Source organism: Dunckerocampus dactyliophorus, chromosome 21, assembly GCF_027744805.1.
Source record: "Dunckerocampus dactyliophorus isolate RoL2022-P2 chromosome 21, RoL_Ddac_1.1, whole genome shotgun sequence".
Classification (NCBI taxonomy): Eukaryota; Metazoa; Chordata; class Actinopteri; order Syngnathiformes; family Syngnathidae; genus Dunckerocampus; species Dunckerocampus dactyliophorus.
The window spans coordinates 11,509,133-11,529,406 of NC_072839.1; the positions used below are offsets into that span (position 1 = coordinate 11,509,133).

General features: G+C 43.7%; 4 protein-coding genes and 1 long non-coding RNA gene across 14 annotated transcripts in view; 2 read left to right on the forward strand and 3 right to left on the reverse strand.

The window, feature by feature from the left end:
• The window catches only part of LOC129173984 (receptor-type tyrosine-protein phosphatase mu-like), a 41,952-nt gene extending 35,918 nt beyond the window's left edge, over positions 1 to 6,034 (reverse strand). For all 8 annotated transcript variants that reach the window (XM_054765468.1, XM_054765467.1, XM_054765466.1 and 5 more), the window contains exon 1: positions 5,713 to 6,034. In XM_054765468.1, coding sequence (XP_054621443.1) covers positions 5,713 to 5,767 — 55 coding nt within the window. In that variant the 5' untranslated portion in view covers positions 5,768 to 6,034. The remainder of the gene's footprint in view (positions 1 to 5,712) is intronic.
• A 468-nt stretch (positions 6,035 to 6,502) lies between these two features.
• Positions 6,503 to 8,747, reverse strand: LOC129174155 (uncharacterized). The gene is made up of 3 exons (XR_008567377.1): positions 8,621 to 8,747; positions 8,153 to 8,376; positions 6,503 to 8,075 (listed from the first exon to the last, which is right to left on the reverse strand). It is a non-coding gene; the product is annotated as an uncharacterized LOC129174155 (long non-coding RNA).
• A 1,572-nt stretch (positions 8,748 to 10,319) lies between these two features.
• Positions 10,320 to 14,883, reverse strand: gcm2 (glial cells missing transcription factor 2). Of its 2 annotated transcripts, none has more exons than XM_054765686.1 (8): positions 14,591 to 14,883; positions 13,095 to 13,158; positions 12,845 to 13,030; positions 12,656 to 12,768; positions 12,437 to 12,562; positions 12,113 to 12,369; positions 11,813 to 12,041; positions 10,320 to 11,133 (listed from the first exon to the last, which is right to left on the reverse strand). In XM_054765686.1, exons 1-8 carry the CDS (start codon positions 14,681 to 14,683, stop codon positions 10,834 to 10,836), a joined length of 1,368 nt encoding a protein of 455 aa, XP_054621661.1. In that variant the 5' UTR covers positions 14,684 to 14,883; the 3' UTR covers positions 10,320 to 10,833. The 2 variants fall into 2 exon arrangements, with proteins under 2 accessions (XP_054621661.1, XP_054621660.1); XM_054765685.1 differs by having other exon boundaries at positions 12,845 to 13,033.
• A 1,617-nt stretch (positions 14,884 to 16,500) lies between these two features.
• Positions 16,501 to 18,360, forward strand: LOC129174403 (synaptonemal complex protein 2-like). Its single transcript, XM_054766387.1, has 7 exons — positions 16,501 to 16,605; positions 17,013 to 17,132; positions 17,203 to 17,316; positions 17,834 to 17,938; positions 18,017 to 18,041; positions 18,114 to 18,193; positions 18,268 to 18,360. Exons 1-7 carry the CDS (start codon positions 16,603 to 16,605, stop codon positions 18,358 to 18,360), a joined length of 540 nt encoding a protein of 179 aa, XP_054622362.1. The 5' UTR covers positions 16,501 to 16,602.
• Positions 18,361 to 18,983: 623 nt separating this feature from the next.
• sycp2l (synaptonemal complex protein 2-like) overlaps positions 18,984 to 20,274 on the forward strand; it is a 4,432-nt gene continuing 3,141 nt past the window's right edge. The window contains exons 1-6 of one of the 2 annotated variants that reach the window (XM_054765435.1): positions 18,984 to 19,111; positions 19,620 to 19,762; positions 19,829 to 19,881; positions 19,946 to 19,991; positions 20,051 to 20,143; positions 20,208 to 20,274. The exon at positions 20,208 to 20,274 is cut by the window's right edge and continues 6 nt beyond it. In XM_054765435.1, coding sequence (XP_054621410.1) covers positions 19,102 to 19,111; positions 19,620 to 19,762; positions 19,829 to 19,881; positions 19,946 to 19,991; positions 20,051 to 20,143; positions 20,208 to 20,274 — 412 coding nt within the window. In that variant the 5' untranslated portion in view covers positions 18,984 to 19,101. The remainder of the gene's footprint in view (positions 19,112 to 19,619; positions 19,763 to 19,828; positions 19,882 to 19,945; positions 19,992 to 20,050; positions 20,144 to 20,207) is intronic. The other variant, XM_054765436.1, reaches the window with a different exon arrangement.

The window sequence follows — 20,274 nt, forward strand, 5'->3', positions numbered from 1 at the left end:
GTGTTGACGGTGAAAATGAAAGTCATATTTGTTCCTTTCTCGTCATTGAGATGACCACTCTCACATTGATTGATTGCTTGTTACAACAAATCATGTGGTGAACATTGTTTGCTGAAAATGGACCAAACAACCCCAATCACCCCCGCCTCGTCCTCCTCCCTTGGTCCCAACATCGAGAAGGTCACCTCCAAGAGGGACGACATTCATCCTGACAGTGGACGAAAAGGTGTTCACCCACAGGACACACACACAAACACACACACTTCAATGAAACACACAGCGAGGACATTTAGGCACATTGTGTGGACATTTATCCAAACAGTGAGGATGTTTAAACACACAAGGAGGACATTGAGATACATGGTGGGGACATCTAGACACAGAGGACATTTAGACATACCGTGAGGATATCTAATCACAATGACGACATTTATACTTGTTTAAACACACATGGAGGACATTTACACACATAGGGAGGACATCTAGACACAAACACACAGTAGGGGACACTCGGGTATACAGTGAGGACATTTAGACATAAAGCGAGGACAAAGTCACACAGGGAGGCTATTTTGAAACACTGGAGAACATTTAGAAATGAAACAAAGATGGTTAAACACACAAGAGGGACATTTCAATACACGGTGAGGACACTTGGACATACAACAAAGACACACACACACACACACACTGTGAGGGCATTTAGGCACACTCAGACATGTAGTGCGGACACATGGTAAAGACATCTAGACTCATTTTAAAAGACATTCAGACACTGCGAGAACACCTAGATGCACATTGAGAATATTTATACACACTGTGAGACCACCTACATACTCAGCGAGGACATTTAGACGTAGTGAGAGTAATTAAACACACATCAAGGACATTTACACATTCAGTGAGAGCATTTAAACACACAATGAGGACATTCAGACATAGTGAGGACATTCAGACATACAGTAAGGACATTCAGACACAGAGTGAAGACATATAATGAGAAGGAATGTGAAGTAAAGGGACTGGATAAGTGTGTGCGTGTGTGTCTGTGTGTGTGCGTGTGTCGCCTGGAGCTCCCCCATGGGGTTCCACTAATGCAAACTTGCTGCGAGTCAGACCTGAGGGGCACTTCGACGGCCCCCTCCCCTACCCATGGAGGCACTCCCCCACCTCACCTGCATTTGTGTGTCACTATGTGTGTGTGTGTGGGTGTGTGTGTGTTAACAAAACACCAAGCACACTTAAAAAGATCACACACACACCATGATGAAGATGACGTCACATGTCACACTTCTTTCACCTTTGATGACCTCTTCTATGATCAATGCAAACGTACGCACACACAAACACACACACATATACACACACACAGACATGTGGTATTGTACTAATTTTGGTCAGCTAGAAGCTTCTGGCAGTGTGTGCGTGTGTGTGCAGTGTTTAATGAGTGCGTGTGTGTGTGTGTGTGTGTTAGCTGGCAGCATGTTTCCAATAATTAGCATAATTATCATGATAGGAATCTCAGAAATAACTGATATTATATTTCATATATGTTTATTTTGCTGTCTGTGTGTGTGTGCGTTTCTGTGTGTTGGCGGGAGGGGCAGAAAAGGGTCATAGGTCAACACGCCTTCAAACTCTGCTCAAGTCTTAACAAGTAAACAAGAACCATCAAACCTGCTGAACACACAACATGCAGATTATACTGACAACACACACACTAATCCACATCTCATTAGTTCTGTCTCTCTCAAACATACACACACACACACACACACACACACACACAGATGCGTATCTTCAAACAATAATCCTTTGAATATGATCTGGGATTTGGGCCACAACACTAATCAGACTGACATCTCAAAACAGGGATTAAAACACACACACACACACACGCACGCACGCACACACACACACACACTCACGTGTAATCTTTTGAAGACATGCTGACTGTTTTAATAATCTCATGTCAAAGAAATTATTTGCTTACAGCCCGTTGTCATGGAGACGTAGCAGGAAGCGGTCTCATACGGACATACAGTGAGGACATGTAGACATGCACCGAGGACACTTGGACACACAGTGAGGACATAGCACACGGTGCGGGCACACGGACAAAAGGAGTTGACATTTAGAAGCCCAATGAGGACGTAGACTGATGACGTTTAAACATTCAGTGAGGACATTTAGAGCCACTGAAGATATATGGACATACAGTGAGGACATTTAAACACACAATGACAGCATTGTGACACATTGCGTGGACATTCTGAGATACGGTGAAGACATACAGCAAGGACGGAGAGACACATTTGGACACAGTGAGGACACTTGGACACGGTGAGGACATTTAAACACACAATGTGGACATTTTGACATACAGTGAGGACACATTAACACATTTGGACACACCGAGGACACATTGTGAGGACAATTAGAGATACAGCGACATACTTGGACATACAGCGACGACACATTTGGACACACTGAGGACACTTAGACAGCGAGGGCATTTAGACACATTGTGAAGACATTTAAACACACAGTGAGGATGTTTAGACACTGAGAGGACACTTAGACATACAGTGAGGACATTTAAACACCGAGTATCGAGCAACAGACATATGGTGAGGACATTTGGACACACTGAGAACACATTCAGGTGCGAGGCGAGCAGTTTCTGTTTGGGCAGTAACAGTCTGGAGGAGTGGCTTATGTGAGTGTAGTGGTTCACATAGCTGCCTTTATGTGATTGACACACGTGATGTTTACAAACAATCATCACTTCCTGTTTTGAATGCAAGCACAGCAAGTTGTCTTCCTAACTCCATTTACAGCAACGAAGGGCGGAGCCTATTCAACTGCAGTAATATGCAGCAAGTGCCTTCAAGACACACACACACACACTCCTTCGCAGCCTCCATCTCATCTCCCACGTTAAACAAAAGGAGCGTAAATCCGACCTCCTAATCCTCCCTGGTGTTGCGCACGCTGCGTCTCCAGGCGGCTATGTTAATCCCGCGGGCCGCACTCGCAGCTCAGTGTCGCCAAGGCCGCTCGCCATTGTGCCAATGAAGGCTTGTTAAGACTTTGTGTTGATGTGTGTTTAATGCAATGCAATGCCACACAAAGCAGACGACTAACGACACCACAGAAAAAGAAAAAGAAGGAAGTCCAGAAAGTGGTGCTTCTCCACCAAATCACTTCAAAAGTGCGCCATCATTTTTTAAACCATAGTTAACATCAGACACACACACACACACACACACACACAGAGTGTGAGCTTCATTAAAATCCTGACGAGACAAAACAAAGAGCTGACCTGACTGCACCTACACACACACACACACACACACACACACACACACACACAAGCACGCACATGCACTCAAGGAGAAAAGGTAAAGTCCTGAATCAGCGACAGCCCGAACCTGGACACATCAGGTCACAAGGGAGTGTGTGCGCGTGCGTGCGTGCGTGTGTGTGTGTGCTCCACTGTATATTAAAGAATCATGCTGCAGACTCAAATTGTACACCACTAAAGAAGCCATCTTGCAGGTCACATGACTTTGTTGTGTAGTTGTCTTCATCACAAGAAGCCACTTGGGCAGGATTAGCCTAGCTTAGCACAACTGGACAGCAGCCAAGCCTAGCAAAGCAAGCACAAACTGACTGTCACTGCGCAATACGTACCCGGAACGCAATCGGTTCAACTGGCTTCTACGCATGCATACCGCAGAACGCGTCTGCGGTCGGCCTATTTTTCGGCAGTCACATGTTAGGCATGTGTAATCTACGCAATCCGTCGAATTATTTTACGGCAGCAAGCATCGCTCCTCCACTCCCAAAAATGTTATTAAGATATATAGAAATTTGAGAAATAACAACATAATCAATCTTTTTTTCTTATATCATATCCATGGTACAAGTGGATATTAATAAGCTCTCTTTTCTTTTCGCCACTGAAAAAATACACACAAAAGCATTTGCAAGGAAGATATGTTTGGATGGATGGTATTTTCCCGTTTAGAAAAAAAAACAGAAAAAGCTGAATCCTCTGGATTAATCCATCATTGCACTCTACTTACGGTTGTTTACACTGAAATATAACTGCATTTTATGTGTTTTATTCTATTTATGTATGTTACACAGAACCGGATTTGACGTTTACGTCTGCGCTACGTGCATTGCAAGTTTTTACATAGCTCAGTCTTAGTGGATGTCATAAGACGATAGAAACATCCACATGCTAACAAAGTATTTTAACGTATTTTTTAAGAGTCGCTTATAAAATAACCTCCCAGCATATTACATATATGAAGTATGGCTATTGACCACTTATGTTCATACATTTAAAAAATAATAACTACCACAGTACGTGACGGCTGTTGTAAAAATGAGCTAAAGGAGGAAGTGACGTAGTCCTTGCGCATGCACAGGACCGATTGCGTTCCACCGGGTACGTATTGTGCAGTGACACTGACATTAGCCGAACTTAGCACAAAACATAGATGACAGCAGCGTTGTGAAGTACAGCACATGGAGGACATGTGCCTAGTTTAGTACAACGCGCAGAGGGCATCAGCTTTGGATAGTGGTTCTCAACCCCCCACTCATACTAATACTATTGATACCCTTTAGTATTTATGTATTTATCTGTACAAACCATTGTATGTGTTGCGGGCACCAGCATCCTTCAAGCATGAACGCACTGAGGACGTTGACTTCAAAGCTTGGTACAAAACATGGAAGACATTAGCCTAGCTTAGCATAAATCATGGCGGAATTTAGCATGTTGGACAACATTACCCTGCCTTTACACAATGCATGGAGAAATTAGCCAACAGCAAAAAAATCATGGTGGACTTTAGCCTAGCTTGGCACAAACCATTGAGGATGTTAGTCTCTCAGCACAAATCATGGAGGGCATGACACTGGCATAGCTTAGCAGGAATAGCTTAGCCAAGCGTAGCGCAAAACAAGGAGGACATCACCCTTGCTTTTCATAACAAATGGACCACATTAGCCTAGCTTAGCACAACACCCATTGAAGGCTTTGCTTAGACAGCTCCCAAAAGCAAGCAGACGATATCATTAGTACCGCTACATCAACACAATTATTAGAGCATGGCGGCCATCTTGGACTATGGACACTTTCATTTCATTCTCGGCTGATTCCCACACACACACACACACGCACGCACGCACGCACACAAAAACACACGCCTTCATTTATCGGCATGACAAAGTAGTCAAATGCCAGACAAACACAAATTAATTGACTGAAGTTGTAATTGATTGTTTCGCCAACTTGATTGATGTGTTGGTAATTGACAAGTGCAGAGACCTGCCCTGACAATTCAGACTTCCTTTTTTGTGACCACTGACCACCAAAAGTGCTTAAAAAAAAACATTCTACTTGATCTACCCCATCTACTTGACTTAATTGATCTACTTAATCTATGAGTGACTTTTCGGCCAGAACGACGAAAAGCAGAGGAAGAAGAGAAAAGAGAGGAGGAAAGGAAGGGAGGAGATTTTCTGGATGGAAACTTGGATACCGTCACTCACGCACGCGCGCGCGCGCGCACGCACGCACACTAATGTAGCGTTGACACCCCTCCTCTCCCAAATCCTAAACCATGGCGACCCACCCCGCCAGACCGGGTTCTGGAGGACGGGCTCCTAGTTCTGTGGTGGTGTTCTTACCTTTGAGGGCGGCCGTCATGTGTAGGGAGAGGAGCAGTAAAGTTGAAGCGTCCATGTTCTTCTCTTTCCTCTTCGGTTCTGTTCGGTCCGCAGCTGGAGGGGAAAAGTAGCGACCAACTCCTCCCGCACTTTTTTCCCCCCTTTTTAACTCCTCTTCTTCTTCTTTTTGTTTGTCCTCTCTTCTTCGTCCTTTTCTTCTTCTTCTTCTTCTTTTTCTTCTCGTCTTCTCCTGTCCGACGCGCCGTCACTCATAGGCGCGTTCACACTCTCTCTCACGTGCACGAATTTGTGGGTCTTTGCTCTCCTCTTTCTTTTTCCTGCCTATTGGGAGGGGGGCAAGTCGTGTGACGTCACGGGGGGTCAGAGACCTGGTGCTGGGTGGAGGGGGCGTGGGGTTGTCGGTGAATGTGATTATGACTGAGAAATGATGAGAATAACCAAAGACAATCATCATCTGGATATGTCTTTCTTGTCACATTAAGCTTTTATTTTGGAAAATGTTTCTTTTCCATTATTTTTTTTAATTTTGAATAACATTGATTAACTTTTATTTTGGATTTATCTGTTACATTTTGCTTTAATTGTATAAAATACGGTATTCCTGTTACGTCCAGCTTTTATTTTGGAAAAAAATATTTCTGTTGCGTCCAGCCATTTTTGGAAAACGTTCCTGTTACAGCCAGCTTTTATTTTGGAAAACATTCCTGTTGCCTTAACGTTTATTTTAGAAAGCTTTCCTGTTATATACAGCTTTTTATTTTGGAAAACATTCCTGTTAGATTAACTTTTATTTTGGAAAGCAGTCCTGTCACGTTGGCTTTTATTTTGGAAAACACTCCTGTTACATTTAGATGTTATTCCGAAAAAACACACTGCTAACTGATACATTTTGCTTTCATTTTCGAAAAACACTCCTGTGATTTTTGCTTTTATTTTGAAAACACTCCTGTTATATTGTAGTTTTATTTTGGAAAACAATTCTTGCTCCGTTTGCTTTTATTTTGGAAAAAACTCCTGTTACCTTTATCTTTTATGTTTTGGGGGTTAAAATGATCACATCCAGCTTTTATTTTGGAAAACATTCCTCATACATACGCTTTTATTTTGGAAAAAACACTCCTGGTATATTTTTATTTTATTTTAGAAAAAAAGACTCCTGTTACAGTTTGCTTTTATTTTGGAAAACATTCCTGTTACATTTGGCTTTTATTTTGGAATGTTACACTTTATTGACTCTATAGATAGATAGATAGATAGATAGATAGATAGATAGATAGATAGATAGATAGATAGATAGATAGATAGATAGATAGATATTGAGTGCTTTTTGTAGAGTGAAGCTTAAAGATGGGTCACATGATTCCATCAATGCACCTCTGTGTGTTTGACAAAGTCCTCATTGAGTCCCCCATTTGCTGCTCTGCGGCTCCCCCTGCTGGATGTCCAACTGGATATAAATTGGAATCGCATAGAAAGTGGTACTTATCTGTCACATGTCCAGAATTGTAGATTAAAATCCAATAGATCAGTCCTCCTCTGACAAGCACCTGCAGCTGTCAGTCCAAGTGCAGCCCTCCCTCTCACTGACTCAGCCAATCACATGTGTTGTCTTCCGGCTGTATTCATGAATCATTGCTGTGTGCAAGTCAATCAAACAGCTGAATGATGCCGTGTCGCCATCTGCTGGTCAAACTTACAGGCTGCAGCAGTGAATGTGCCGTCTACAAAGGAATCTAAAGTGTATGCGACATTTTGGACTCATTTTCAGCTCAGACATACACTATGTTAGTTCTCAGAGATGGACAACTCTTGTTTCATGTCTGATCTGCATTAACACACTAAGCGTGAGGACCTGACATGTATAAACCTCACACAGGAGGTAGAGGTTTATGGTATAGTATAAAACTGGACTCTCACTGCACCAATTGACCACTGTACCACAGGACTACTAGGTCACTGGATCACTGTACCGCTGCACGACTAAACCACTGCAGCTCAGCGTCACTGACACCACTGGACCACCAGACATCCCGAATACCACACAACTGGAAACCAGTGGGGGATCTGCGGTCACCCCCACGGCTGGGGGACAATTTTGACAAACACGACTCTGTGGTGCAGGACTTTAGTTCGGCCTAACCGCCGTTTCCACTTGGACGCACACAACTTCCCATGTGGAGGAGGTGTCAGTAAAACCTATGAAAAATGTCTGGCTCCGCCACTGCTGAAAAGCTGGACCACTAGACCACGAGTTGCTGGACCACTAGGTATCTGGACTATCACACCACTGGAACGAGGCACCACTGTACCATACACTCCCAGGCCACTGATCCACTGTACCACTGGCTATGTTTTGACGTAACCTGCGATGCAAAGTAGTAAGTCAGTTGAACTGTGTGGCAGCAGTTTTGCTGTCGGTTGACCTTTGACCTAGACATACCTGCTTTCAACGATGGCAGCTGATGGCGACCTCAGCTGTTGTTGACTCTCTCAGGAAGCTGCTCCTCCGCCTCTCGGCCCTTTCACAACAAAAGCCCCCTGACTGCACTTGAGCTCTCGCTGCCTTTCATCACACCTCCTCGACCATCATAGAAGCCACCTGCTCACGTCCTCGCCGTGATGGACGCCACCTGCTCACCTCCTCACCATTTTGACTGCGACTCTCTGCCATGGAAAATAAAATAATTAGATATTAGAATAGATGATATGAGTGGTATTAATTGATTGAAATACAGTTTCATCATTCGGTGACAGTAAGGAGATATTTATATCACAATTTGAAGTCTACCAACCTGGAAGGATGCTATTTAAGTGCTGCATGGAGGGGGGCGCAGCCAACTCATTGACTACATGACATCATCTTAATGTAAAACGTGAATAATAAACATGAATTAAAAAAAGGCATCACCTGTTTTGAACTGGAGGGCATGACAGGAAGTATGTTGTCTCCTCACAACCGAAAAACGATGACATCGTCACATGATAAACATGTTTACGTTCACTCTTTGTTGTTGAAAACAGAAACAGAAACATTCAGAACGTCGGAAAAAGCACGACAGCGCCAGTGGGCGGAGCGCTCTGAGGCGCCATGTGACCACACGTGTGTCGCATTTAAGCTAGCTGCGGCATGAGAGCTGTGCTAGCATGGCTCACATTCCTGCTGCGGGTCAACGAGCACGACAGACACAGCATCCATCATGTGACACTTGACTGTCTGCGGCTTACACACACACACACACACACACACACACACACACACCCACACAGTAGAAACAGGTGAGTTTAGAAGATGAAATGTTTACTCAGCAGCTTCCTGCTACTAGACCATGTGACCTCCTGTCTCCTTGAGGTGGGTAAAGTTCTGTCACACTCACACACACACACACACACACGCATACATTGTGTTATGTGTGTGTGTCAGGCTCAGACCTGTCCCGTCATGTGCTCTCATCAAAGATAAACTTCAACGTAAACCGACTTCATTCTTCTTCACTGAGCCGCTAACTTCCTGTTCTGTCAAAACACACACATACACACACCTGGTCCTGGTCCCAAACAGAATCCCGGTAGTGGACTGGGTTCAGGTACTCAATGCTGTGCACAAATGGACTGAAGTCAAACGGGAGTGACTGGAGGTGTGACACTTTGGACACCAGGTTGTGGTCCGTCGCAGGGTTCTGGTCCCAGTTCTGGTTTTGGAAAACAACACAAACCTCCTGTCCTTAATGTGACCTCTCTTTAGCACTTTACGCACACACTCGCTTTTTGGTTCTGTGTGTGCAGAGATTTAGTAGGGCCGTCCCGCTCCGAGAGGACATGCTTTGATGTGACTCTGTCTTGTTGACGTTAGTGGTCCATCTCGAGAGAGGGACATGAAAAGAACCAGCATGCTGGTACTGGTTCTGGATGTCTACGTGATGTTCTGCTGATGGGACGCTCCGATACGCGCTGATGCTCCGATTATAAAGAAGAAACTAGTCCAGCAAGTCAGGATCCAAGCACCATGTTCATCTTTGACCGCCTGACTTTGCAGAATGCGATTTAAAAGAGGGACTCATTAAGGGCAATGATGAAAACAATGATTCCCAGTTAAAGACAAGACGAGTGGTTCTATCTGATGTCAGGAGATGATTTATTTAACCGAGACGAAGATTTGCGTGTGAAAAGTCAGTGATGAAGATCAGTGCAGGAGGAGGAGATGAGAAGATAAGAAGATGTTGCTGAAAGGATAGAATTACTGCACAGTTATGTGTGTGTGTGTGCTGATCTTCTCCAGGTGGACGACGATTCTCATGCTGGCTGACTTTAAACAAAAACATGTCCGAGCTCAACCAATCACGGCACAGCTTTTTTTTTCCCTCAATCTGGACACACCTGGACAACATTGTCTGACCTTCACCTGACTTTCACCTGACCTTCACTCGCTAATCAACCTTCACCTGTCCTTGAACTCGCTCCGTTTGTTCCCGTGATGAGGGACACGCTGATGGCGTTAATGCCTTTTTTGGTCGACCGAGTGATTCTAATGGAGCCTCGTGACAGACAGGAAGACGTCCTGTCCACACATGTTCTTGTCCAGTCTGCTTTATTACTCACAGAGACACAGGTTCTGTCCAAACCACTTTATTACTCACATGTAATAGACCGACTCATTTTAACAATTGCTAACACAACAGCGTTCATGACTGAGAAGATGAGATCATTTCCTGTCTTCAATCAATAAATAACACAAACGAAATGTAACAAATCAAAAGAAGTCAATCGTGATTGTCCTGATCACGCGTGGCAGCCAAAATGCTACGTTTGTGGACGTCTCCAAGATGAAATGTTCAAAAACAGTCAACCCTCGATGCCAACACCAACCATCATCAGGCCAACTTAGCTTCCAAAGCAGCACTAAACACTAGCATTGCATAGGAAGCACATTTAGCATCATTTGGTTAACATTGGCATGGATCCTCAACTCAGATGTGACAATAAAGTTCTTTCTTTTTGGCCTCCCTAAAATTTCCATTGTTGACTGACATTGATGTCACATTTTGCCCTGTGGGGGCACCAAAAAAATGTGCTCAGTCACAAGTCCTCAGAGCTTCCTCAGTTGGTAATGGAGATAGTGCTGCATCAGTAGTCGTCATAGCGAAATGTGTTGCCGTAGCCATAGCGGTAGTCGTAGGCATCGGCCCGCTCCGTTTTGGTCTGCACAACTTCCGGCTGAAATGAGAGAGACTTGATGACTCCCCCCGACTCCTCTGTCACTTTCACTTCGGCAGAGTAGGAGGGAGTGGCCTCGTCCAGCAGGGAGGAGCAGCCGGGTAGGCCGGGAGGTTTTGGTGGGGCACAGGGCTGGTAAGCCGGGAGGCCGGCCTGAGGTTTGGGACACGACTGGTAAGGAGGACCCTTTGGACACGGCTGATACGAGACCTGAGGAACACCAAGACAGGTACAGCTAACACCTGGGATTCTACATGGGTCTTAGTGCTGGTATTCTATAAGAATCTACAGTAAAACCTGAGACTCGACATGGGTCAAACATCTCGGACTGTACATGGATCTAATAACTGGGATTCTATAAGGATCTAAAACCTCAGAATCAACATGGGCCAAACATCTGGGATTCTATAAGGGTCTAAAACCTCAGACTCAACATGGGCCAAATATCTGGGACTCTACATGGATCTAAGACCTGGGATTTATAGGATTTTACAGCTGGGACATACATAGGTCTACGATCTGGGATTCTGTAAGAATCTAAAACCTCAGACTCAACATCGGTCAAATATCTAGGACTGTACAGGGATCTAAGACCTGGGATTCTAAAAAAGTTTACAGCTGGGACTCCACATCAACCTCAGATCTGGGATTAAATCAGGATTTTACAGCTGGGACTCTATGTTGATCTAAGAGCTTGGACTCATCTGGGGTTCTACATGGACCCTAACATCTCTCTCAATACAGACATAAAACCAGAGACTCTACAATGACTGATCATCAGGGACCCTACATGGATCTAACAACATGGGTCTGTAAGCTGGGGCTCCACAGGGATCTAACAGCTGGGCCAAAAACCGGATGTGGCATCTTTGAAAAATGATAAACTTACTTTGGTTGTGGTGGTGATGATGGTCTGCAGTGCAGCAGGTGAACCAGGGGTGTTTCCTGGGTAACGACAAGGGTAGTCAGTACTGTAATAATGGTGGTTGTCACTGTAAGGGGTGGAGCTCTTCAGGAGGTCTTTCCAGCCCGATTTTGGTGAGGGGTCAAAGGAGGATGATGAAGAAGAGAGGGGAGCTGATGCTGAGGAGGTTGGACAGCCAAGGACTGGAGTCACCCTGCAAAAATAAAGGATTTGTTTTAGTTTAGGACTGTTCACAGAAGCTGGCTTAAAGGGTGTCTGGTTTACCTGGGATCACAAAGCTCTGAGGTCACTGGATATGAAGGTGAGGTTAGGTACCCTGGGAAATCGTAGCTGGGCCTGCCCATGTAGAGTCTGGGGCTGGCTGTTTTTTGCAGGCCGGGTGACGTCTCTCCCAGGGCATTGTGGTGGTTGTAGTAGGGTTCTGTACTTTGGAATGCTGGGTAATGCTGCGGGAAGGTTGGCTCGATGAAGGAGATCCTGTCTGCCGATTCCACACAGGAGAGAAGGGCAGGTCCTAGAGCCTGAGGCAACAAAAATACAACAATAAGCAATAAAACAACAAATCAAAAAGTCTTTGTTGTGGGCTACCTGAGAGTCAATAAGTCGCTTTTTTGGTGCGAAGGGTGGTGAGTTGACTCGTCTTTTCACTGAACTTCTCCTGGCCTCCGTCTCAGATTTGGACTCTGGTCTTGGATGGTCGTGGACCCCTTTGGCCTGAAGGAGCACAGTAAATAAGACAACAGTGCAAACAGAACCAGAACCTGTCCCTATTTAGAAGCGAGCGTCTGTTCAGAATGTCAGGATTACCTGGAAGAAGATGGCCTTCCCGTCCACCCTCCAGAAGTTGGTGACCGGGTACCCGCTGTGACCCCGACATGGCAGCAGTTCCAAAGCCCCACTGCAGCTTGGACACACTTTCTCTAGAACACAAAGTCAGGAGAACATCAGGCATGATTCCAGCGCCCTGTGTTGGGTTAGGCTCCTGATGGGCCTTACTCTGCTGTTTCTGCCGCGCTTTGTCGCAGATAGCGGGCCGGAGCTGCAGTCGGGAACCGTCGGGGAGCGTGCAGCCTCGCGAGCACACCACCACACCCAAACACGACTTCTTGAGGATCTGACAGTTGTGGTTGTTGGTGTTCCTCATGGCCCAACCCGACAGGTGGCGCTGAGCGTTCTTGTCCTCTGCTACAAACATTCATTCATACAAATTCATTTCACATTATTTACAGAAATAATTGTTACTCACCGCTGTAGATGTAACGGACGTAGCCGTCGGTCCACTCCTGGAAGGCATCAAACTGCTTTGTGTCCTACAAACAGGACGTAAGTCATTAGCATTTAGCACGTTGGCAGCTTTCCTTCAGTGCTAATATTAAACAGCAAACTAATTTAATGTAAGGATTATCATCAATCAGCAACATAGTTTCTGTGTCACAATCAATGATAAATTTAGGAGAGCAGTCCTGAATAAAAACAAAAAGCAGTTTATCAACTAGTTGATATTCTTGAAACCTGTTTATTCTTCTTTTGTAACCGCTTTAGATGCAGCAACGTCACTTCAACACTTATTTTTTCCGCAAACGCTCAGCTTTGTCTAATTTAGTCATTAATTATATCAGCTGTTTTAATTAATAATCGCAATCAAATGAAATGAATTGTTGAAACTCTTAAGGTACAGTCACTGCAAGGCAGGCTGTAAAAAAATAATATAAAATTACATAAATAATAATTACAATCATGAAAAATATTTGAACAAACTATATTTACATTTTTTTATGTATGTCTGAGGGCTTCTATCAAAATGTATAAACTCATACTTACGTCCAGTGTGTGCGTATGTGTGTGTGTGTACGTGTGCACGTGTGTTCTCCCTTGTTGTTTAAACAGTAAAAACTGGTTTTTATATTTTGTTCTCAGTGAAACCAAAATATGTGTGCACACATACACACATACGCACACACACTCGCTCTCGCACACAACCTTGAGGAACTCTTTAGTGCGTCAAATTGATATTTGTTTGGCTATTTTATCATCAATTAATTCATTTTATTATTGCGCACAATCAGAATAACTCGACTGAATTCAAGTCACATTTGTGTAAGAATAAAATAATATAATCATAATAACAGTGATAATAAAAATATATATACTGGTTATAATAAAGAAGCACTCACACAAGCCGCACGCAACACACGCACACACTCATAGCACTTTTATTTATTTACTTATTTATTTATTCATTTATTTGTATTATTTATCTGTATTAATGTCTCTTCTGTTGTTGTTGCTTGCTTAATTTATTGGTATTAATGTTTCTTATGTTCTTATTCTTTCTTGTGTTTTCTTTCTTTTCTTGGGAGAATGAACAGAATGAGAATTTCATTGCATAGTATAACTGCCTGTTTTACTATGCATATGACAATAAAACTTTTGAATCTTGAATTGAATCTTGAATCTTGAATATACAGTATCTCTAAATACGGCATATAATGAGAGTCTGTTAAGCTGCAAACTGACACACTTTTACAGCAAATGTCACATTTTTTGTGTCGCTGAGGTATTTTTTACTGGTCATTTTTAAATTCTGCATTACGTTAACTGGAAGTGTTTTATTATTAAATTCATTATAATTTTATTGTGTGAAATTTTCACACATTTGGCCAATTTGTTTGGATGAAAAATGTAACTCCATTGCACTTTGTTCAATCAATAATCAATAAACCATTAAGAGGCTGAAGTCACCTGAGGAAGCTTGGGGTCATTGATGTCCCAAGTGGACTTCATCCCAAATGAGCAAACACAGTCCATCTCCTCGCGCTCCTCCGCTCGGGACATCCTTTCAGTCTCGTTCCTGCGCCCGCTCTCGGTTCTGGTCCTGATCCTCCTTGCTGTTTTCCACTGACTCCGGGACCAAGTCGGACCTGAATCGGAGTCCTCAGATGGTCCAAAAGCAATCACAAAGAAAGTCAAGAGTGGGAAAAAGTCCTCAAGATTCCCATGCGGTGTGTCAAGGCAGTGCGTGCAGCTCCTTTGAGGGTCAGGTCTGAATGAAGAGGCAGGTGAGTGCGTCAGCCGACTCCTGTGTGTGTGTGTGTGTGTGGGGCGTGTGTGTGTGCTTGTGTATGTATGTGTGTGCGGTCATCAAAAAGTCATCATCAAAAGTTGACATGTCATTGTAAAGCTATTGCAATATGTCTACTTATCACGTAATTTCAGTGTCGTACCCACTTTATTAATCAGTTTTATCTGATTGTGCTTGATCCACATTAAAAGGAACTTGACTGACATTGTGCATGTACCAATAAAGTCACTACTAAATTGATTTGGTTCACATTCATTTAAAAAAAAAATCTATATTTAATGTAGTCTTTTCCTTTCACTCTCACTTGACACCTGTGTGTATGAGAGAGTGTGTGTGTGTGTGTGTGTATGTAAGGGTGTTGTGGAAACAAGTGAGTGTTTCTCCCAAAACAAACAAGTCATTAGTCATCAATTACTTGAAATTGTGTGTGTATGTATGTGTGAGACAGCATGTCATGCACTCTCACATGCACATGCTGAAGATGAGTGGCGGGGGGGGGAGTCCTGTGACACGACGAGACTTTTGATCTTCGGGGAACATAGACCAAAGGTTGCGGACAGGCGACTGTGACCACTGCAAAAGAAAATAATACTATGCACACAAAAGGGTAAACATTGTCAAAACATGCACGCCTACGGTGTTGCCTGCGCTATTAGTTTTCTGACAAATACACCACATGGTCAGGTTGACTTGAAAATTCTCACACAGCTCGATGTACTGTACAATACACCTAATGTAACTTTAGGGTGTTTAGTCGAATCATCAAAAAATTTGAGACCCATGGAGGACGCCACTCTTGGAGAAAATCTAAATAAAACTGTATTTTACATTAACAAAGAGCAAAAACGACTGAAATGAAGATACCGCCATCATAAAAACTTTACTCTGTACGCAAAGTTAACTGCCTAATATGACTAAATTCAATTAAATAAAACAAAAATAAACTACGACTGCGTTGAAGTCATCTGACTGGGAAACAATGCAGTGGCAACAGAAAGAGGTGTTTGCAGAGCGACACCCAGTGGCGTTTTATGGGAATTGCTGGAATTAAGGTGTGTGTGTGTCTGTGAGCAAGCAGTATGACAATTATATTTTCTCAAGAGTACAGGCAAAAAGTTAGGACACACCTTCTCATTCGATGCGTTGTCTTTATTTTCATGGCTAGATTCTCACTGAAGGCATCAAAACTATGATGAACTCACGTGCAATTATGTACTTAACAGAAAAGTGTGGAAAAACTCTAAATATGTCTTAGATTTTAGATTCCTCTAAGTAACCGCCCTTTGCTTTTTTGATGGCACTGCAAACTCATGGTGTTCTCTCAATGAGCTTCATGAGGGAGTCACCTGAAATGGTTTTCATTTCACAGGTGTGCCTTGTCAGGGAATTTCTTGCCTTATTAATAAGGTTGGGACCCTCCATTGTGTTGACTGTGTCCAAACCTTTGGCCTGAAGTGTATGTTCAACATGGTAACTGCTTATATCAATTAGAGGGCTCATATTGTGTTGAGCAGTCAAAAGTGTTCCTAAAAATTAAGAATAATGATGAAAACAATTAATTGATGTAAAGAAGCGAGAGCGGGTGTCACTGTGGTGTGGAACAACTGCGCATGCACTCATCATGCGTTGATGAGTTGCACCGTTGCGTTCTCCCGACTACGACAACAACACGATGGTAAATGCTGACCTGTCTTTTTTTAATGATTCTCATCGCTGAGCTTACATGTTTTGATTGTCCTTGTCATTCTGACATGAAAGCAGAGACAAAAATGTATCCTGACGTCATAGTTGACTCATTCAGCGAGTTGCAGTTTGACCTCACGCGACATTCAAACCGGAAGCACCTGAAGTTTCTGCGAATGTTAAAATGTTGCTTCTTTTGTAGCTCTTGTGTGTTCGTGTGATTCATACCAATAACTACAGCGCCCTCTGCTGCTGAATGAACCAAACTACTGCGTTTTGAAGTCCAAATTTGCAATTAAAAGCCACGTGATTTAAGTAAAAGTGAAAACAACAATACTGGTCAAAATGATTGCTCCCTCATCCCATTGGCACAAACATCATCCTGTTTGTGCGTGTCAGATGGAGGCCCTAATGGAAGACTGTCTCATCCGTGGAGACTCATCCCAGCTGGTGTCTGTGCTCCGCAAAGAAGGCATGACAAACGGAATGCTTACCAGACTGGCCCAGCTGGTCCAGAAGGTACCGAGCTGACCCGCAATGATTCCATTTTGTGTTTGCCAACCTTGCGTCGCTTCCTCTTTGCGTGCAGCAGTTGAGCGGGACTGCGTATGACAAAGTGGCCGTCGTCTTGAAGTCTTTGGAGATTCTTGTGGAAAACAAAGATGACCTGAAGATGCTGCTCGGCCTCGGAGTCATTTCCAAAGTAACACACACACACACACACACTTCTAACTACAAGCACTATATGTTATCACTAGGGGTGTCACAAGATCTCGTGAGATTAAAAAGTCAATCAATACATTGCCATGTGCATGCGCGTCTGTTTTCCTCATCTCTCGCCTCCAAACAGGCAGATAGAGAGTTCACAATGTGCATTGGTTTCAGCACTTTGGGACATTTGTTCCCTAGAACAATGGCATGAACGGAGTGAGCCCTTTTGTCAGTCATAGTCTCTTTGTCTCGGTGGGTGGAGGCGGGGCTATAGAAGCATACGTACACTCATACACACATAGCCTAAGAGTGTAACTTAGAATTTAAATTAGAATATTGCAATAAATTGTCAGATTTTTTTTATATTCTTTTCTTAAAGTAATATTAAAATCTCGTCTCGCCTCGTAGACTTTCGTGTATCATCTCGTCTTGTGAACCAAGTGTCACCCCTAGTTATCACTGTATCTGTATACATCTGTAGACCTGGTTATTGATAGTTCACTCTTCAGGTTTTGTTGTGGTTCCAAACATTACGTGACGTCTTGATCACCAACCCCCAAAGAAGCTCCGCCCAGCTCCTGACCCTTATCGAAAGCTTCTACGACTTCCTGCTTGTATGACGCACAATGGCAACTTTGTTGTTGAGTTTGTGTTTCCATGACCACACCGTTGCTCCTCTTCTTCTCTTTCAGCTGCTGAGTCAGTCGCCTCTACCAGGTTGGTGGCTCATGTAATGCCCAGTCACATGACCTCTGAGTTTATTTGTGTGTCTGTCTGTCCGCCCGTCAGTCACTCAGCTGTCCGTGCTACTTTTGGAGTTGCTTCAAATGGTTCTGGAGCCCGAAGTCCCCTTCACGCTAAGATTGGAGGTATCTGTGGAAACAGCCTTATTATAATAAATAGTAATGGTGATTATGATGGGCTGTTCTGGTGTCGTCATCAGGCCATCAGAACCTTCAACAGCATCCTGGAGTCTGTTAGCAGAGGTCAAAGGAGGCGGGTCCAGATGGAACACACACACATGCAGAAGATGTGAGATACAGCACTTGAGCACAAGTCATAAAGAGTACACGCTAACTTACGCCAAGTACACACTGTGTGCATCTGCAGGTCAGAGGTGGCAGCCGCCATTCAGACAGTGGGGGGTGAGTCAAGTCACTTCCTCCAGGAAAAGGGAGCCCTTTTCAACTGGCGGTGAATGCAGCCCTTAAATGGCATGACACATATAGAAGATCTGGACGAGCAATTATGCAGCAAATTTGTTAGAAACAGAACAGTGCCGCGGTCCTACAATATATAGAATACTGTATATAGCATCTTTGACTGGTCATTTTGGACTAGAGTCCTAAAAAATAAAAAAAATCACAGCACTCCTCTGATATAAAGGATCTTTGACTAGCACTTTTGCAGTGGGTCCTTAAAAACAGTGCTCTTGACATAAACTGTAAAGGATCTTTTAATTAATGTTTTTGCAATAGACCCGTAAAACAGCAAAACATTCCTGTCATATAGAGCAGTGGTCCCCAAACCCCTGGCCGCGGCCCGGTGGGTCATTTGGTACCGGGCCGCACAGAAAGAAAACATTTCCATTATTTCATTTTTTTTATGTTTTATTTTGAAAAGTGGCCGGATTCTCTCTGTTACATTCGTCTCACTTGACGCATGTCTAATGTGCGTGTGCTAACTTTATCTCATGCCGCACAGATAGACTACTACTGTATTTTTACCACTTTTCTTTCACCTCATATTTGGTCTCAAATGCTGATACTATGTGGGAATGCATAAAGGTAAGTTTTGATGACTTATTGAGTGCTAATGTGCACATTTGTCTCAAGTTAATTCATGCTAGCGCACTGCCTTGTACCACACACGTCAAACAGCGATGTAATAATCTTTCTGGAAACACTTGGCTGGAACTTGAACTGGTGGATGGTGGTTCGGCATTCATTTTGTGCTTTTAATTTGATGTTATTCATGTCTTTGTTTTACACAATACGTAATAAATAAGATAAATTAGATCGCTATAATGTACGAACCCACCGGTAGTATAGTATCTTTGACTGGTCATTTTGGACTAAAGTCCTAAAAAATAAAAAAGCACAGCACTCCTCTCATATAAATGATCTTTGACTAGCACTTTTGCAACGGGTCCTTTAAAAACAGTGCTCTTGTCATAAACTGTAAAGGATCTTTGATTGTTTTTGCAATAGACCCGTAAAACGGCAAAGCCCTCTGGTCATATAGAGGATCTTTGACTAGCGTTTTTGCCGTAACATTGTGAGGGGTGTGTTCCAGACTATGAGCTGCAGGTTAGCCTATCGGAGGCGTTGTGTCGTCTGACTCCCAGGAAAGAGCGAGCCAACAGAGTCAATGAGTGGTTCTCCTGCTGTGACATCCGCAAAGTCTTTTGTGACATCCAAGATGCAGACTTTGAGGTGGTGAGTGTCCAACTTGTCTCTGTTTCGATGACCTGTCTGACTCTTTCTCTCTGACATGTCCTTCAGGACTGTAGGCGTTTCCTGAACTTCATTAACCATCGCCAAGGCGACCAGAGAAGGTGATTGAGTGATAGATGAGTGTATGATGGTATGGCTGCCTCACTCAGGTTGTTTGTCTGTCAGGGTTCACACCTTCCCGTGCCTGAGAGCCTTCTTGGAATCCACAGAGGTAAAAACTTGGATGACAACTAGTTTGGTCTCCAATGTTGACTCTCACATCTTCATCAGCTGTTTCGCCCCAAAGATGAGAAACTGGACGAGTTCTGGGTGGACTTCAACTTTGGGTCACAGTGTGTCAGCTTTTTCATTGACGTGCCTCAGGTAGTACTGATGTCTCCTGTGTCGTGTGATTGTGCGTCCTCTCTGAATATTGCGGCCTCTCCAGGGTTTCCTGTGGGGGTCGGTCCACCTGCAGAGGGATGACGTGGACGACTACAAAGTGCAGCTCCAGC